The sequence below is a fragment of the Vanacampus margaritifer genome, chromosome 1 (assembly GCF_051991255.1).
Source record: "Vanacampus margaritifer isolate UIUO_Vmar chromosome 1, RoL_Vmar_1.0, whole genome shotgun sequence".
NCBI classification, from domain to species: Eukaryota; Metazoa; Chordata; class Actinopteri; order Syngnathiformes; family Syngnathidae; genus Vanacampus; species Vanacampus margaritifer.
The window spans coordinates 64109762-64127540 of record NC_135432.1 but is presented as its reverse complement, the minus strand read 5'-3'; the positions used below and the strand labels follow the sequence as shown (position 1 = coordinate 64127540).

Genomic DNA, 17779 nt, shown 5'->3' with positions numbered 1-17779 from the left:
CGTCTTTTATTGGAGGGATGTATCTTTGAAGGAAATGCAATTTTCAGTAATGGCAAGTTCATTCATATATGTGCAACAAGAAACTCATTGCATCATACCTCCTCAAAATGAGTCGCACCACATCTAATTGAATCGCAATCCCACTAAATCCAACTGAATTGAATAATTCCACTTTAACACTTTAACCGTCCTTGAATCGTAGACAAATACCGCATCAATCAATGTCATGAATATTTTGATCAGCAAGCAGGAGAATATTTGCCATTTTAAATGCTTGATCAGTTACAGTGTACATCTGATGGAATGATGGAATGTTCCATTGAACAAACCCATGCACAATGAACATTGCTTTCGCCGAAACTTTGTGAGTCAAAACTTCTGAGCGTCTTTCAGCAAACAGACAACAAATGGCAATTTGATCCGTGAAACAATATTTCCCCGGATCTCCATGTTGATTCACACCAAATGTCGGTTAAGAAGGCCCGCCGTCTATTTTTGGAACGTTGTGCTCGCTGACGCCTGCGGCATGATGACATTGTTCTCCCTGTAATCCCAGTTAGGGCAGTGCTGTGCGCTGCTTTCCGACAGACTTTAACCCCCTTTTGCTATTTTTTTTAAGCCATACTCAACATATTTCGATGGTGGATGGACAGAATAAGAGCACTAGTAATTGGTGGCGGAAAGCAGGCAAATAGCATACCTCATATAAATTAACCCCTAGAGGATCTTTTTGTGGCCCCTGTCAGCACTGCTCCACTTTAGAGCACCTCCCGCCTAATGGTGAAGAAGTGAGGGGCAGGCCTTGGAAGCGAGTGAACAGCAAGAAAAGTGATCAAACGTTCAAACGGTCAAAACGTTGGGTTAAATGAATGTGGGTGAGTAACCCACAAACCAACCCAAGGTCAAACTAACCCTAACCCACAAATGTGGGTTGATTTGTGGGTTACTATTTTAATTTGACCCAAATTTAGAGGAGAATACCTCAAAAGTTGAGGCAGTTCATTTTTTACCCAATTCAATTGGGTTATTTCATTAACCCCAAAAAGTTGGGTCATAACCCAAAAATTGGGTTGAATTGTGGGTCATTAATTTAATTTGATGCAACATTTGGGGCTAAATACCTACAAAATTGGGTCAGTTGATTCAATGGGGTTATTCAACTAACCCAAAAAGTTGAGTCAATTAATAACCAACAAAACAACGCAAAAATTGGGTTTATTTGTGGGTTAGTAATTTAATTTAACCCAACGTTTGGGGTTAAACACCTCAAAAAGTTGGGTCGGTTCATTTTTGACTCAATTTAATTGGTTTAACTAACTCAAAAGGTTGGCTCGAATGAATACCCCACAAAACAACCTTAAACATTGGTTTGATAAGTGGGTTATTAATTTAATTCGACCCAACATTTTGGTGTAAATACATCACAAAGTTGGGTCAAATGTTGGGTTATTTTGTGGGTTGATTATTTAGTTTGACCGAACTTTTGGGGTTAAATAACTAAAAAAGTTGGGTTGGTCCATTCTTGGGTTATTTTTGACCCAACTGTTTTTAGAGATGAGGAAAAGACCAAGCAATTGCTCAACACAATTCTTGCATAACTATGAATACATTATAGTTCAAATAGTACTGGTAACATTAACCTCAATGGACATAAGGACCTACACCGAATATTTGGAATGATAACTTAACTTAAACATAGGTGGCCAAAACATGCCTAATTAAAATTTAACTGCACTAATTAACTACCAGAGCGTGCTGGAACTGCACAAATAGAAACATTTGCATCCTTAGAAACAAGGAAGCGAGTGCTCGATAAGGAAAGTGATGAAACGTGCGGTAGGCCTGGAAGTGACGAGGAAGTGAGTGATCGACGAGCACGGGGATGAAAAGTATAGTAGACCAAGGAAGTGAGGAAACGAGACACTTGACTACTAATATTTTGAAATCGGAGTTGATTTTTTTTTTGACCGCCTCCAAGCCTCCTTGTGCGATAAAAGGAAATGTTTTCCCTTTCTACTAATTTGGTTTCTCATTCTCTGTTGATCCAACTGACCGGGGTGGCTGTTGCTATGGTTACCACTCTGCCAGCACTGACAAGTACACAAGCGATTGCTGCGCCCTTTCCACTCTCTCCAATCTGCGTGCTCCACATTTATCCATGCGACAGCTGACGGATGCCGGTCATCTGGAGGCTTCACCAGAGCGGCGTGGGCGTCGAGTGGCGTGAAGAAGTGCGCCGCGTCAAAGCATTCCGCATTTCTCGTGATTTTCCGCTTGTTTCATGCAGGGCGGACGTGTATTGAATTTACCGCATTTCCTCAAATAGACAGCCGCAAATCCTCTGTTTAGGATGAATGAACCCCACTTTAAATGAAAATTAATCGATTAATCGACAAGTAACTGATTATCAGATTAATCGACAAATATTCTATTAATCAAATAATCGCTTGGAGACATATTTTAATTTAAAATTTTCAGCATATCAACAGTAGTTGTTTACTGATTTCTGTGGTTATTCATGAAAGAGGACTGATTATCTTCTGTATTTAATCAAAATAAGACATTTGCAAACATTTGTTATTACTTTGGAAAACAATGACCGACTGGTAACAATCACTGGTTCATAAACACTAATCAGGGGGGAAAATATTTTTGTAATACATTTACTGCAAAATTAAAAAGAATCCGATTAGTCGATTGAATAATCGATAGATTAACTTAAAAAATATGTGATAGTGACAGCACTAGTGCTGATCAAGTCTAAATTAATGCACTTTCAGTACCTTATCTAATCCAGGAAATGGCTTTGGTTCACCTTTCTTTCTCAAATGCAATGTATATTTAATAAACAGTCTCCAGGCAAGTATTTTAAGGGCAGAGTGGCATACCTGCATCACAGAACTGAAAAGCAGATGTTGGGAGAATCCTGGTCAACATCTGGAGCCATCAGTCTGGCTTCTAATGACGTGGGAGAGTTCATCGGATGGCCTCGCAAAGTCTCAGCAGCACTGCAGAAAACTATAAACAAATATGTTCAAAAGAGCCGTAAAAGCAAACAAAAATGGACAAAAATACATTCGAAATGCAGCTCATAGCTATTTAGCTTAGCTTAAGGAAACAGAAGTATGACTGTAATATTTGTGGCACTAATTAAGCTGTTTTATCCTATTCTGATTTTTATCCATCTCAATAAATAGCACTTAACAGATTTGTTTCGATGAAATACAGCATCCAATAAATGATTGCTCAATTATTCATTATGTGTGAATGCTAGCTGTGTCAAGTCAGGTGTTACGCAATAAGCGCAAACGGTACGTGTCAGGTCTTTAAGATCGGCGTTGTCGAGCCATCTGGAGGCTGTGGCGGCAGACTAGCAGCTAGCGCTTGCAAAAAAAAAAAAAAAAGAGATGCTAATAGCTTCACTTGTGATTCTTGAAACGAGAATAAGGATTGCTTCTGATTTAATGAAACAAATGTGATCCGAGTCAACAAACATTTTGTTGCCAGGAACGTTTCAACGGGTTGACATGTTTTTCCCCCAAATTGGTTCCAGGTTTTACAACAGATTTTTGTAATGCAAAAATACAACTAAAGGGCATTTCGTAAACTGTCAAAAGCACATTATCAATTAATACATTTGCAGAATTATCAATATCACAAAAACTGATGTCATTTTCATACTCAGAAGTCCAAAATTAACCAGAAACCATTTCAACACTCGAAATGATTTATTTTTTTTGTTGGCAAGTTTAGCTTTCACCAACAAAATCATTTTTAATATCTTAATGTAGCACTAAGGAAGTTTTCAACCTTAATTTTAAAAAAATCATAACTCTTCTGATGAATTATCGACTTAAAACTAGTTGAATGGTACCTTTGACATGGCCTGAGGGCGTCTGTATCATTTTTACTGGCACTAAACAACTTTGAGGAGGATGGTAGGAACACTGTCACACAAAAAACTCACTTCCCCCTTTACCCATTCGTCACAAAGACGGAAGTCAATTTGAATGTCGAAAGCTAAAAAAAAATGACGCTTGTCCTCAGGAGAAACGTGGTCTTCCTTCTGGCATAACGTTACTGACTTTGTCCATATGGCGGCGCCATAATCAACATGTTGCTTTAAAGCAAGGGTATGAAAAATCATCAAGTAATAAGCTTTTCGTCAGTTTTTTTTTAAGCCACATCCGTTTTTAGGCCTGTGCTGCTCATATTCAGCCCAAAACTGAAAACTGTCTTACGTAAGGTGAATTCTAACAATGGCCAACGTCTAAGATGGTCCAAATCTGTCATGACTCACACTAGTGCTGGAATCTGAGCTTCAGGAAGGACCGTCGGAAGACGTGGGAAGCCCTAATTACAGCGGGGGGGGGGCGGCGTGAAGCATTCTCGAACCCACACCAACGCACACGCCAGCCTCGGAATATGATGTATGAATGTAGTAGGAGTGTTACCTCCAGCTCAAGTATGTGATATAGTTTTTTTTTTAAAGGTGATGTTAAACAATGAGAGCTTTAAAGGGGATGCGCATTATGGAAAATTGTCGTTTTAATGTTTTTGGTCACGACTACCCACGTTTATTTGCAAAACCTGTTTCCATCGGCAAAATTCGCATTTTCCTTTTTTCGATACGCTTCAAAATCAACCCCCTCTGAGCGTAAAAACTTTTTACCAATTTTTGGAATTTCTAGCGTTTCCATTCAGTTTTATTTTGGTATTTCTTGAAATTTTGAATAAAAACGGGTGGATGGAAACCCAACAGGTGGCAGCGCTAGCTAACAATATAACCCCCGTCAATCAGAGTTTTTCAGCCAATGATCTGCTGGATGAAGTTTCAGAGTGAAAGAACCACAATCACGTCAAAGTCAAAAGGTAAGCAGAGCTGCAGTGGTAGTGCAGATGGCTTCTGACCATACATTTTAAAGTACTGTACAATTAATTTGTTGTTGTTGTTTGATTCTATGCACTCATATATTTTACGGTATAACCAATTTTCCGATTCAAGAAAATGCAGAATAGAGTATTCTTACTTGAACATCTACAGTGTCTATTAGTTCCACACAGAAAAACATGAATCGGGAAATTTGTGAATAGGCGAGCATGACTATGCCGTCGGCTAAACTATTTGCTTTGTGATGTCCAGAGATGAGATTCACTTGTCTGGCCTCTCTCATGACTCCCCGGGGTGCTGCTTCAGCTTGGGGGTGGGTAACTTGTCAATAAGCAAAGCTATCAGTGGTTACCTAGTAAACCTTTGTCCTCCCATGTATGCCTAGGGGGTGTTGGGAGTTGGGTTGGAGGATTATTTGTCAGTTATAGTCTTCAATTCAATCCTCTGGGTCAAAATAATGAACCCCATCTTGGGTAAAAGCAAACCAATCTGCTTTTAGAGTGCTACCAAACAACAACACAGTTGCAAAATGGCTCCAACAAGGCCAAAGTGTGTTTATTGCTTTGCACCACACACACACACACACAACCTCCCCGAGAGGACCCCCCACCCGCCTAATGGAGTCAGCTCTTATTACTGCAGGCTGCATGGAAGCGCTCCTTTTGTTTGGGCCCCAGTGAAAGCAGAACAGGTGTAGAGAAATGGAGCACAATGAAAGATTCTCTTACAGCCGGCACTGTGGCGGAGTATTCCCTCCTCGGGGAAAGGAAGAAGAATAACACCAGATAAGAAGTTAGTTTGCCAGCAAAAGTTCAGTCAGCAATCTTCTAAACTGATTATACTATTCTTTGTTTTGTTTTGTTTTTTGCTAGCTATACCGCTGCTGACTATTCTGGCTGCTGTTTAAATGATGTTTGTGTATAATTGACATTCCAAAGCAGATAATCAATACTGTTTTTATTTGTTGTCGCTATATTTCATATCTACAATGCTTCTGTATATAATAATATAATAAGTCTTTCTCAACGGCTTATAGTATAAGCTTATAGTATACGCCTTATACTGTATACTCATACTGTAGGCTATAGTTTATTAATTTAATGTGAATATATATATTTTTTTACTTCTACATACAATGCTGTTGACTTGTCTTGCTTCCATTCACATTCCCACCCACATAATGTATTTCCACTTCTGGGTTCGCAGTTAGCTAGTCAGTAGACTAGACCTTGACTTATTAATGTTAAGACATTAGCTTGCCCAAAAATGTGCTTCTCTCATTTCATTTCAAAAAGGCCAGTGGTACTGTCTGACAACTTCAAAATGTTTCCTAGCAAAAAGGGAAAAATGTCAGCTTAATCATATCCTACTTAGAAGAAGAAAAAAAGGCAGCTAACTCTTATCCTAGCTTAGCATAGCAGCTAACGCTTATACTAGCTTAGCATAGCAGCTAACTCTTATCCTAGCTTGGGGGGGAAAGGAAGCTATAACACTTACCAAACAACCTAAACAGTGACCTATGGTTAAATGCAACAGGAATTAGCCCCGGTTATTAATATTGAGTCATGAAAGTTAATACATTTGTTTGTTTGCCTTCTTTAAGTAAGATAGAGATACTCACTCCAACTACTCCATGTGACCGCACACACGCACTCGAAGTTGTGGGAGGGAATATGTGGATTACTTCCCTTACTGAACTTTTGTTGATAGATTGTTTCTCTATGGGTTGAACACTTCTCTAGCTTGCTAAAAATAAAGAGCTAAAGTAGATCAATATTAAAAGCTGTCAAATCTTGGGGTACTTGAATTTACTTAAGAGGTGCTTCAGCAGCCCCCAAAATGGGCTAGGTACGCTTATTTCCCTGCTCAGCACTAGAGCAAAATTATCAGGCCATTTTGGATAATGAAAAAAAACTCCATTAGTCTATTAATTTCAGCGCAGATTCCCTGCGGGGGTTGCGTTGCACAGACATGAAGAGCGACACTGCACGTGTGAAGCCTACGCCTGCTCACGTTTCTCTCTTGCGATCCAGGCTGCCCACACTTTTACTGTGTGCTCTTCAGGAAAAAAAAAATGGGGTTTGCTCGGCCTGCAGGTTACTTGTTTTTCCAGCTGTTTCCAGTGTCAAAAGTGGTGCCAGATCCAAATCCACGTTACGATGGACATTCAAAAACAGGAAAGAAACATTTCCTCTCGTTCTTCCTACAAAGTAGGCGCTGCATGATTATGGCCAAAATGTGTTCACGCTTATTAAAACCCTGACACATGTCATGTGCTCATCAAAAAAAAAAAAACATTGTTTGCTTCATTTACATCCATGCAAAGGCATGTACAATTCTACAATCATTTTGCTTGTTAATCATATTGTCTATTGAATAGTCTTCACCCCACACAAAATAAAGGCATCGCAAAATTCTTTAAAAAAAATTGGTAGTTTGGCACCCTCTGGTGGTAGATACGAATACGTGATTTTAATGCTGCATTCATTGTTATCAATCAAGGGGACAAAATGAAATCAATCTAGAATGATGAATAGTCATCAAATTTTTATGTCTACAATGTATATGTAATTGGCGCTTGAACAGTAGGAAACTTCTATACGTGCCCCCCAAAAAACTTAATTTTAGTTGAATTATGGCTTAGATTCTACCCATGAATTGCGCCAAATTGTCACAATTATGTTACATGTGTCATGGTCTGTGTTTTGATTTCGTTTATGGGTCATGTTTACCTTGTGTATCTCCCTTTGTCAATGTCTCGTCCCGATCCCTGGTGTTACCCAATCGGCTCCCAAAGCCACGTGTGTCTTGTTCAGGTGTCTCTCGTTGTCTCGTTACTATGTGTATTTAGTTCCCTGCTTTCTTTCGGTCCTTGTCGAGTCATTGTCGCTGTCACACCTATGCCATGTCCCAAAAATATATATACTTTCTACATTTAGTATGTAATTAGTATATGCCCCTCACATTTCTGCAGATATACTTGAAAATCCAAGTGACTTTGGGCCATTTCTTGCCTACTCCTGGGTAAAAAAAAAAAAAATGGTGGCACATAGTAAGACACATGCTCATGAGATTAAGTGTAAAAGACCATACACTTTTATAATGCAGTTTATTAAACTATAAAGAAAGTACATAAAAAATTGAGTATCAATCTTGTTCATTCACGATCTCACTTTTGTGTTCAATGTATACAATTTATTTTACATAATTATGTCACACAGTATGTGGCAACCATGATCATTTTCATTGGTGTAAAAAAGTCATTTTACAAAAGTTAATCCTGTAAAAAAAAAAAAAAAAATCCAGGTTAAAAGTTAAATTTAATCAATTTAATCTTGTAAAAAAAAAAGGAGACATGTTAAAATGAAGTTAATCTTAATGATCTAATTAGAATAAAGTAAAATCCTTGTCATCCTTAATAAGTGGATAGATGTATGATATATGCATGATCCGGAATGGGTGTTTCTGATGTTGCTGTGATGACGTCACATCAGCCTGACGTCCATCAGCGTGAAGTCACCATCCACTTTCACATGCGTGATCGTCGTGATTTTGGCTCGGTAAGTGAAGCTCGCTATTTGGATGCCGTTGACAACCACGTTGAAAGCGTCAGCGCCACTTTGGATGATTATCTGGACAATAAAGACCGCAAGATGGTGGCTGAGGGATCTTTCAACAAGTAAACTTACACTTTCAGGTGACAATTGTTTTGGTCTTAAATAAAGCTAACATTCTTTTGGAACGTGAGGATTTGAACCCCAGACCTATGCAGCTGACTAGTCTACGTGCTTCCCCACCAATAAACATTTGATATTGTCGTAATGGCAATGTTAACCTCAAGGTAGACGTCGGCTTCAAAGGAGGTTTGCAGCAGCTTCTCCGCAATTCTCCAGGAGGTTTGCAGCAGGTGCTCCTCAATTCCCCAGGCGTGAGACAGGTAGGCCGTCCGAACAATCTTGGAAATTTTTCCAGAGGTGAACTGAGGGTTCAGGCGCAGAGGGATGTCGCCGTAACTGCCCAACAAGTCGATGTGAAAACTGCAAGACAAAAGCGCAAACATGTTATCAGGGTTAACAGCCTCCTTTTGTGGAACATGTGGCCTCGTACCCCCAACCAGCTCCCCGATGAAAGCAGTCTGCAACAACAGAATGTAATTTGTTGACAGTTTGTCCCATGATGACTGAGCAATTTTCACTGAAGCAACCCCCTTCGCTCCCGGCTGTTTGACTGATTTTGCATATTGTGTTCTATTGCTATGAAAACATGGAACCTACCAAAAGAAAGATTAGAGTCTCTTCTTTCTATCCGTTTCTGTTTTGCAGCAAATAGCATTAGAATATAGCTAAGTTTCATTATTATTCACAAATCTGTTTAAAACACTGGGGGAAAAAAGCCTTTTTGCAACATGGCCCTGGTTGATATCTTATAATCTGCTGCTAGCTGCGGTTGTTTTTGTAATAATTGCCATTGCATTCTCTTCAGTCCAGAGGCTGCATCAAAGCCTTCTGTATGCTCTAGTATAAAAAATGTATAAATTTGTTTTTGGGACCATGTTAATATTTAAAATAAGACCGTATTTATACGTTATTGGGAGGAAATGAGTTAATTGCATGACTTCAGTAGTTAACTCACGATTAATCGCAAATTTTACATCTGTTTTAAAAGTGCAATAAAAAAAATTCACACTCTTTACATAAACCTTTTTTGGCTTTGATACATTAATTTAATAAAAACTAAAAATTGAGCTCAAGTTAAATATTGATTTGTGTTTAGGTCCTTTTTCTGCCACTAGATGAAATGATAAACTCACCCCTTGAGGTTTCATATCGAGTGTGCGCCAGCATATGATGGTAGCAGTTGATAGGGTGCCAATGAGACCAATTGAATTCGACTCATCGGCCTTGTCGACAGGGACCTTTTGTTTTTTCATTGAAAGGCAAAAAGACAGTTAGCATCGTCATGGCGTAATGCCTTTTCGGTCAGCGACCACTCACAGCCTCGAGCTTTCCACAAGCGGCCATCTTCTTGACGATCCCCATCACCAGTTGTTCTTTGAAGTTCAAACCAACAGAGATGCTCCTTCGCTTCTTCACCGGAAACCAACAGAGTTTGACTTCATTATATTAGCATCAGCTAGCGCTAAGTGTCATTGTTGAATGTTGAATGGGGACAACTTAATTGGCTTTTCTGGGTTAGTTGGCACATGGTTTCTTCCCACCAATGCTGGCAGCACGTTGGGGCTTACCTTTCCTTTCTCAACTGGCACAAACACTTCTCTGGTGCGCCACTTCAAGAAATCTTCTTTCATTTCTGTCTATAACAGCCATAGGCACCAGGATAAAGATGAACACGATACCCACAAGGATAACTATGCAGAAAGCCCATTGCCGGATCTGCTTAGCAGTAAAATCAGCATTTCTGTCCTGAGAAGAGAAAAGTGGTTTACAAGGATTTTGGTTTTCATGTGGAATCAAATTGAACTCAGACAGCGTCATGCTTGGATAGCGATTTTTAAAGTGTGGTGCGTGGGCTCCCTCTAATGGTACAGGAAGAAAGGATGTTGTTAAAAAAAAATCACAACTTTTCTTTTCACCAATATGTTTTATGCACCCACACTAATCTAAACACGGTATTCTGATTAATATTGTGTTTATGGAATATGATTATGCAACAAAATCCACAGCTTTTATTTTCTAATTTAGGGGGCGACCATTTTGCCACAGACTGTTTGACTGAAATTGACGTCAAAGTGCTTATTTTAAGTCAACAGCAAGTGACAAAATGGCTGCCCCCGAGATGGATAAAAGCAGGTGGATTTTTCTAATTTATACACCAGAAACACAATCTGAATGTCGTATCTACCAAATTGTAGACATTTTTTTACTTCCCCTTTAGCGCTTTTAAAACAAAACTCATTCCTCCGTTACTGTAGCATCAATATACAGTATTCGTTTTTATATATGCTATATACTATATATATATACGCTTTTACAAGACAAATTCTTGTTTAATATATGTCAGAATCAACATATGTAACTCCCAAACAAATATTGGCCGAGTTAATAGCAAAAACTCTCACATGCATGAATGCAAAAATTACGTCATTTTTGCAGATGGATTACAGTATCAGTTAATTTCACATGTGCGCACACAACAGTTTGATAGCTTACCAGATATTTCTGAGAATTACTTGGCATTTTCCAAGTCAACAGTAAGCAATCGGGTATGTGTGATTCTGAAGCTCGACTTCCACATACCTTTCGCCCTTTCGCTCAAAGCGTTCGAGCGGTGGTGAGTTTGTGTCGTTTTTATCGTTTGCTTTGTGACGCACTTCACGTTGCAACTCAAAGGTGCGCCTAGTTAATTTTGACATTGCACACATCATTATTATTCTCACTTTATACCTCGAGGGTGCAGTTTAAACAATGATCCATTAAAATGCATTGGGGGGGGGGGGGGGGTGACCTCGAAGAAAGGGCACAGATGGACCTGAATACATAAACAAGAGTTCACGTCACGATGTCGCAGAAGATCATTTAAAAGTCAGAGTAACTTAAGAGCTACAAGGTGACTACAACTTTACAAAAAAAATCTGTATAAGGTAGCTCAATTTAATGTGCATCAAGCATAATTCATATTCTTCTACATGAGTTACTGATTAGGTGAGCAGGGCGTTGACATATTTTAACAGTGTTTTTTTCCCTCACAATTCTTGAACAAGAAAGACAAACTGACCTACTGCAATCAATTGCAAATAATAATAATAAAATAATGGAGTAAAGGTTAATTCTGGTCATCAGTGCAACAGTGTCAAGCTCCCATTTCTAAGATTGTGGCGCCCATGAAACCAAGCTTGGTGCAAAAAAACAAAACAAAAACTCATATACATATCGTCTGCATGTTAGTGTCAGTAAATATTTAACATCTTTCATGAAATATTGATAGATTTGACTGATGTTTGTTTGGACTTAAACCACAAAGCTTAGACACTTTTTTCCCTTTTTTCTTCTTTTTTTTAACATTTGACTGTATGTATAATAAAATGCATTTAAAATAAAATTACAACCGCAGTTTTAATGACGTACTAAACTGTCTGTAAGTGCGCTGTAGAGCAATGGTGCGTTCACGTTATTCAGGAAAAACGAGTTAAAAGTTCGCCTGCTCCAAATGAAAATAGTTGTGTGATAACGCTGATTAATTGTCATTCGGAGTGTAACAAAACCCTTTGGTTTGGTTTATTATGTGCACCTTTGATCTTATCGCTCTATGATCAGCGTCTTCTATCGTGTGTCAACCTGGCGCTTTTGAACTGGCAGTAAACGACTCTGATATGACGAACTTGACACGACCACCAATAATGGTGAATTAAAGCCTGTAAACGTCAAAGATTGTCTACTTCAAGGTTTTCAACGTGTCATTTTCAAGTTAATGAACCCAATCTGATCCAAACATGATAAAACGAATTGGGCGGATTTGTTCGCAAACGCACCATTACGGTTGTCAATTCCTGGCTAGCTTAGCGGGCGAGAGCGCCACCATGTTTCCTTCGAGTCCTCGTCCAAAACATCCCTCGCCGATATGCTATCTCCTGCTAACAGTGTGCCTTGCGTCCTTGTCGGTTACCGGGGCCAAGCAGGAGAGCCTCCGGGAAGTCACCGACGGCAACTGGGAGGACATCCTGACCGGAGAGTGGATGATTGAATTGTCAGTAGCTTAGCTAAATCAGTCAGCTAGCCACATGGAGCGGACATTGGAGGGCATTTTCCAGTCTTAAGTTTTTGTCATTTACGGGCGCAATTGTTCATTTAAGCTATCGTTGTCACTGCTAATGTAACGTCATGGTAGAGTGTTTGGTAGTTGTCTTGTTAGGTTACGTTAACTTCGCCAACTAGCCGGCTAATCACATGCACAAGCTAGCAGTATACTGTACCTCAGTTTTGAGGTTCGGGTTTCGAATCCCTACGCTGGTTTTACACGCGTTGGAAGTATTTGTCTGCATGTCATTGACAGTCGATGAAACGGTTGTAATTAAATGTTCAGTCATTAGCTGTCAAGCTTTTAAAAAGCACAGTTCCCCATTTTGCTACTCGTTTTAAAGCAATTGAAGACCCAAGGATTCTGTGATAATGCATGCACCGAATTTAAGAATACATTTTCCTCTCTAAGCAACAAAACAATAAGTTTATTTGCACCTTTTTTTTTCTCCTGTTGTTTAGTAAATCAGTAACCAAAAATATTGCTTTCTGGCCAAAAAGTGCAGAAAAAAGGTTTTCACGGAAAGAAACGTCAAGGGTCACAGTGACTAATGTGCCGTGAGCAATTATTTTTGCATGGTGCTCATCATTGGGTCACCTTTTTCCCTCGCGACACACACAAACTTTCTACCCCAGACACAAAAGTTGTTGGTACATGTCCATGTTATGACCATAATTGGGGATAAAAATTTGCGGGGGAAAATTCATTTGAAGGCACAATTGTTCTTGTAAGTTATCTTGTTAAGCTATGTTAGCCGTGCTACCTTTATGGCTAATAATATACACAACGTAGCAGTCTATTTTTTTTACTTGTGGAGTAATGGTTAGCATGTCTGCCTCTCTTTCCTGAGGTTTAGCTATCGACACTTAAAATATTTTTCACGCCCCCGCAGCTATGCGCCCTGGTGTCCGGCCTGCCAGCAGCTACAATCGGTGTGGAAGGAGTTCGCTGACTGGGGTGAGGACATGGGGGTCAACATTGCCAAGGTGGATGTGACCGAGCAACCAGGTAGGGATCACCCTCAAAAAAGTACTTGGTGGTTTCATTTTCTTCGTCTTCACGAGTCTTATCTTTCTGTCCTCCTCATTTGAAAGGGCTTAGTGGGAGATTCATCATTACGTCGCTTCCGACCATTTACCAGTAAGTTCTCCTGTGGTGTTTGACTACAATCTTTGTCTTTATGCTTCAAGGAGTCTTGTTATGCATTTTTTTTTCACAATTGAAAACAGTTCCAAGGTGTTTTCATAGTGGTATAGTTTTACATTAAAAAGTAAATTTTCCATACCATTTCATGCTTTATTGGGTTACTAGTACTACCATACTGAACTATGAATAAAAAAGTCAACAAGCAAACAAATGCTTAATGGAGCGTATGTAATGTGCATTACAGTTGCAAAGACGGCGTTTTCCGAAAGTACCAGGGCGCGCGCACCAAGGACGAGTTCCTCAGCTTCGTGGACGAGAAGAAGTGGAGTGCAGTGGAGCCGGTCTCCTCCTGGTTCGCGCCCTCGTCTTTTCTGTGAGTTGCAACATTGACTTTCTCTTTCTCTGTCTGACTTTCTTTCCTCTATAATTTTGCTGTTTTAAAAAAATAACACCTCCTTTAACATGATATCTTGTTTGTGTCATCTTTTGCAGAATGAACTCCATGTCTGCTCTCTTCAAGCTCTCCATGTTCATCCGGGCAAGTATTGGACATGCGTGTTAAGCTCTTGACAAGTCATTTGAGAATACAAGCTGAGAAGACAATAGAAGAAGAAAGTAGAATCTTAAAACGAGATAATTGGGATGAAAATGGGCAAAATGGTCCAAACAGGCCACTTGAAACCAAAATGGTGGACTTCCTCTGTCATTCCAGACATGGCGTCTTCTCACTATAAACATATCTACTAAAGCTTACGTTGCCAAGTGAAACTGACTTTGGCGGCTTGGGGAAAAAAAATCTACAGGATGACATTACTGTTTTTGCTTCAAAACAAAATGGCAGACTTCCTGTATCTTTTTTAGAGTGGCTTCCTGAGATTTTTTTGTGGGTCTACTCATGATTGACAGGCCTAGCAAATTTCATACTGCTCATACATGAAAGCATACGCTAACATAGCACTATTGATTTTCTTCCAGCGTTGCCATAACTACATGACAGAGCAACTGGGCATTCCCGTGTGGGGCTCGTATGTCATCTTCGGGCTGGCCACGCTCTTCTCTGGCCTCGCTCTGGGACTGGTAAGCAAAAACGGGATTTTTTTTCCCTCAATTGTTTCTTCTATAAAGTAGCATACACAATATTTGGTATTGTTTGTTTTTCAGCTGCTGGTGTTCATCGCAGACTTTGTCTTCCCATCGCGCCGATTCTCGCCGGACTACTATCAGAGTAAGGTTTCATCTTTTCATCCTCATTATAGAGGATAATATACTCTCATGAAAGCTTGATAAATATTTTATTAACTAGTTGTATTCTTTTGTAAAGACCAGATATTTTTAAACTCATAATGAGGTTGCCCTGATTGCAAAGCGGTGCTAAAAATGTTTTAAAAATCAACAAGTTACTTTATTACATTTAAGCCATGTTATCAAAACAATAGACAGAAATGCTAGATGTAAATTACATTTTGCATCTTAGAACTTTACATTCAAATAAATGAGGAAGTAGTAAACAATTATCCTTTATACATCCCCTTTAAAGGGGTAGTCAACCCCCCCCCCCCCCAAAAAAAATCCTTGACAATAACGTGTTCTATGCAGCCAATACAATATTCTGTTAATATTGCATTAGTGGAATATGAGTTAAGCAGCAAAATCCAGCAGTTTTTATCAATATCAGAAGGCAGTGAAAATGATGTCACAGTTGCTCAGGTGTCAACCAATCACAGCAGGGCTTCTAAAAACAGATGAGTTGGGATTGGTTGTTGCCTGAGTGCTGAGCAACTGTGATGTCCTCTTCAATCGACAGCAAGTGGCAAAATGGCCGCCCCTGAGATAAAGAAAAATGGCTGGATTTTGCTGCATAACTCGTATTCCATAAATGTAATATTAATCAGAATGTCATGTTTAGACTAGTGAGGTCACATATAACATATTGTAGTCAAGAAATGTTTACGGTTGATTTCCCTTTCAAAGATGCCGATTTATTACATTGCTACAGTGGATATAAAAAGTCTGCACATTTCTTATGCATGTGCTCCGATAACACGGAATGTGGCTGTGTTCAGAATTTACCATTCTAATTCAAACTCTTATGTTAAATGGGGGGTCAGCGCACCTGCCGCCATTTTAAGTTAATCCGATTAGCCCCGTATAAAGTTCATTCTCAGTTGGTTTATATTTTTTTTCTTGTCTCCTTTTTTTTTATCACAAAAAAACCAGCACTTTAATCTTTTTTTTTTATTTCCATTGTAACTTTGTCATATATGTAAAACCGTATCCCAATTTAAACCTCACTTGTTTCAAAACGGCACCGACCTTGACTCTGGCCGCCGGCTAAGGTAACAAACCTTTTTTCCCCGTAGCTGTCAAATAGCGAGAAGCATCGCGACTCGGTCGGCCTTTAAGCGCAGCGTCAATGCAAAGCCTCACTACTGTTGCTAACGCGCAGAGAAACAAACGGCGGACCAGGCCTGGCTCCTCCAACAGCAGCAGGAGGAGGAGGAGCACGAGGCCGATGGCGAGGAGGACGACGACGAAGAGGAGGAAGAGGAGGAGGAAGACGACGAGACGTGGAGGACGCGGCGGCCCCGCAGGGCCTCCCCCGAGGGCCGTCCCGAGCCCAAAGGACAGGCCGCGAGGAAGAGGGCAGTGGCCAGACGTACCGAGGAAGATGAGGATGAAGAGGAGGAGGACACCTAGAGGGGCGGGGCGGAGTGTCATGTCATCTCTTGTGGAGTGGGAGGAACCTCACGCTTCTAACAACGTTTACAACGCGCCTCTTCCTCATCCCCCCCTCTCATCCTCTTCCTCTTTGGGTGCCATGGCGGGTTCACCCGGGAACAAAACTTGAGCGTTGGGAGGTTTGTGGAGCTGTTGGAAGTTTGCGGTGTTCTTTTTCAGCTATGCATCCTTTCTTTTTTTCCTTTTTAAATAAAGTTTTCATTTTATGTATATAGATGTCGTATGTCCCTGTAACAGTGTTTGATGGCCCATGAGTGCAGTGTTTCCCAACCTAACCCAGTTAGGAATGCAAAATTCCAGGAATTTTTTTAAGTCGGAAGCTTTCCATGGAAAGTATCAGGAATTTAAAGAACTATTTGGGAATAAACAAGGAATTTTCAAAATTGAATATAGTCTCTGAATTTTACGAAAATGAATTGTAAATTTGACACCACAGAGAAGAGTAAAAAAAAAAAAAAAAGAATTTGAAGGCTTCAGAATTGTGAAAAATCACCTTGGTTGTGTCCGCTGAAAAACACGATGAAACAAAACTTTATCATCATTCAATTATCCTCAATTCCCAATTAGTTCACGTAATTCCCATGGAATGTTTTCCATTTGGAATATTTCCAAAACTTCCCATATTAAATTCCCATGGAAATGGTACAAGATTTTCCGCACCTTTGCATCCCTACCCAAAGGCACTTTTTTTATAATGGAAAACTCTCACAGGACACCAGACAAAAATGTCACCAAAAAGATATAATACTGAAATAATGATGTTGCAATTAAGAAATTTACTAGCAACAGGTGTGTACACATGTTAATAGTACCTTCTGAAATCAATTGGACGAGCATTTAATTGTTCTGTCGTAATTATTGAATAGATAGATGAACAATGAAACATGGTTTGTAGTAAATCTTCGGACCAATCAAGGGTAATTAGAATTTGCCACAGCGCACCCGATGACACTATGTTGCAGCACAGTAGTTGGGAATCACTGCATTAGTGCGTGAGAGAAGTGGCGCTAATGTGCTGAGCTGCACTCTGTTTACACACACAATGTAGCATTAGGATCAGAGCCAATGTCACTCCAGATTTACAATCCAATCTCCTGTAAACATTTCACATTTTTCTACAGTGGAACAGAAAACATGCAGTCTATTTTCCCCATAGAAACTGTAAAGCCAAGTTAGCATTGATAGCAATGTCAGCGGTAGCCTATTCATAAAGTTAAAAAAAAGTCAAATAAAGCAAAAAATACTGTA

At 39.6% G+C, this 17779-nt stretch overlaps 1 protein-coding gene and 1 long non-coding RNA gene across 2 annotated transcripts; one reads left to right on the top strand and one right to left on the bottom strand.

Annotated features, from left to right (window-relative positions):
- Positions 1–7983: 7983 nt before the first annotated feature.
- On the bottom strand, positions 7984–11215 carry LOC144061413 (uncharacterized). Its single transcript, XR_013296179.1, has 6 exons — positions 11062–11215; positions 10137–10314; positions 9886–9978; positions 9702–9806; positions 8727–8928; positions 7984–8523 (listed from the first exon to the last, which is right to left on the bottom strand). It is a non-coding gene; the product is annotated as an uncharacterized LOC144061413 (long non-coding RNA).
- A 1041-nt stretch (positions 11216–12256) lies between these two features.
- tmx1 (thioredoxin-related transmembrane protein 1) lies at positions 12257–17779 on the top strand. Its single transcript, XM_077560254.1, has 8 exons — positions 12257–12595; positions 13539–13654; positions 13741–13786; positions 14037–14165; positions 14285–14330; positions 14768–14869; positions 14954–15017; positions 16239–17779. Exons 1-8 carry the CDS (start codon positions 12342–12344, stop codon positions 16487–16489), a joined length of 1008 nt encoding a protein of 335 aa, XP_077416380.1. The 5' UTR covers positions 12257–12341; the 3' UTR covers positions 16490–17779.

Excerpts from the sequence above, each read along its gene's own strand:
- tmx1 (XM_077560254.1), top strand. The coding sequence starts at position 12,342 with ATGATAAAACGAATTGGGCGGATTTGTTCGCAAACGCACCATTACGGT. Across the intron at positions 13,787-14,036 it reads TCGCTTCCGACCATTTACCA|TTGCAAAGACGGCGTTTTCC; the intron begins GTAAGTTCTCCT and ends TGTGCATTACAG. Across the intron at positions 14,331-14,767 it reads AGCTCTCCATGTTCATCCGG|CGTTGCCATAACTACATGAC; the intron begins GCAAGTATTGGA and ends ATTTTCTTCCAG.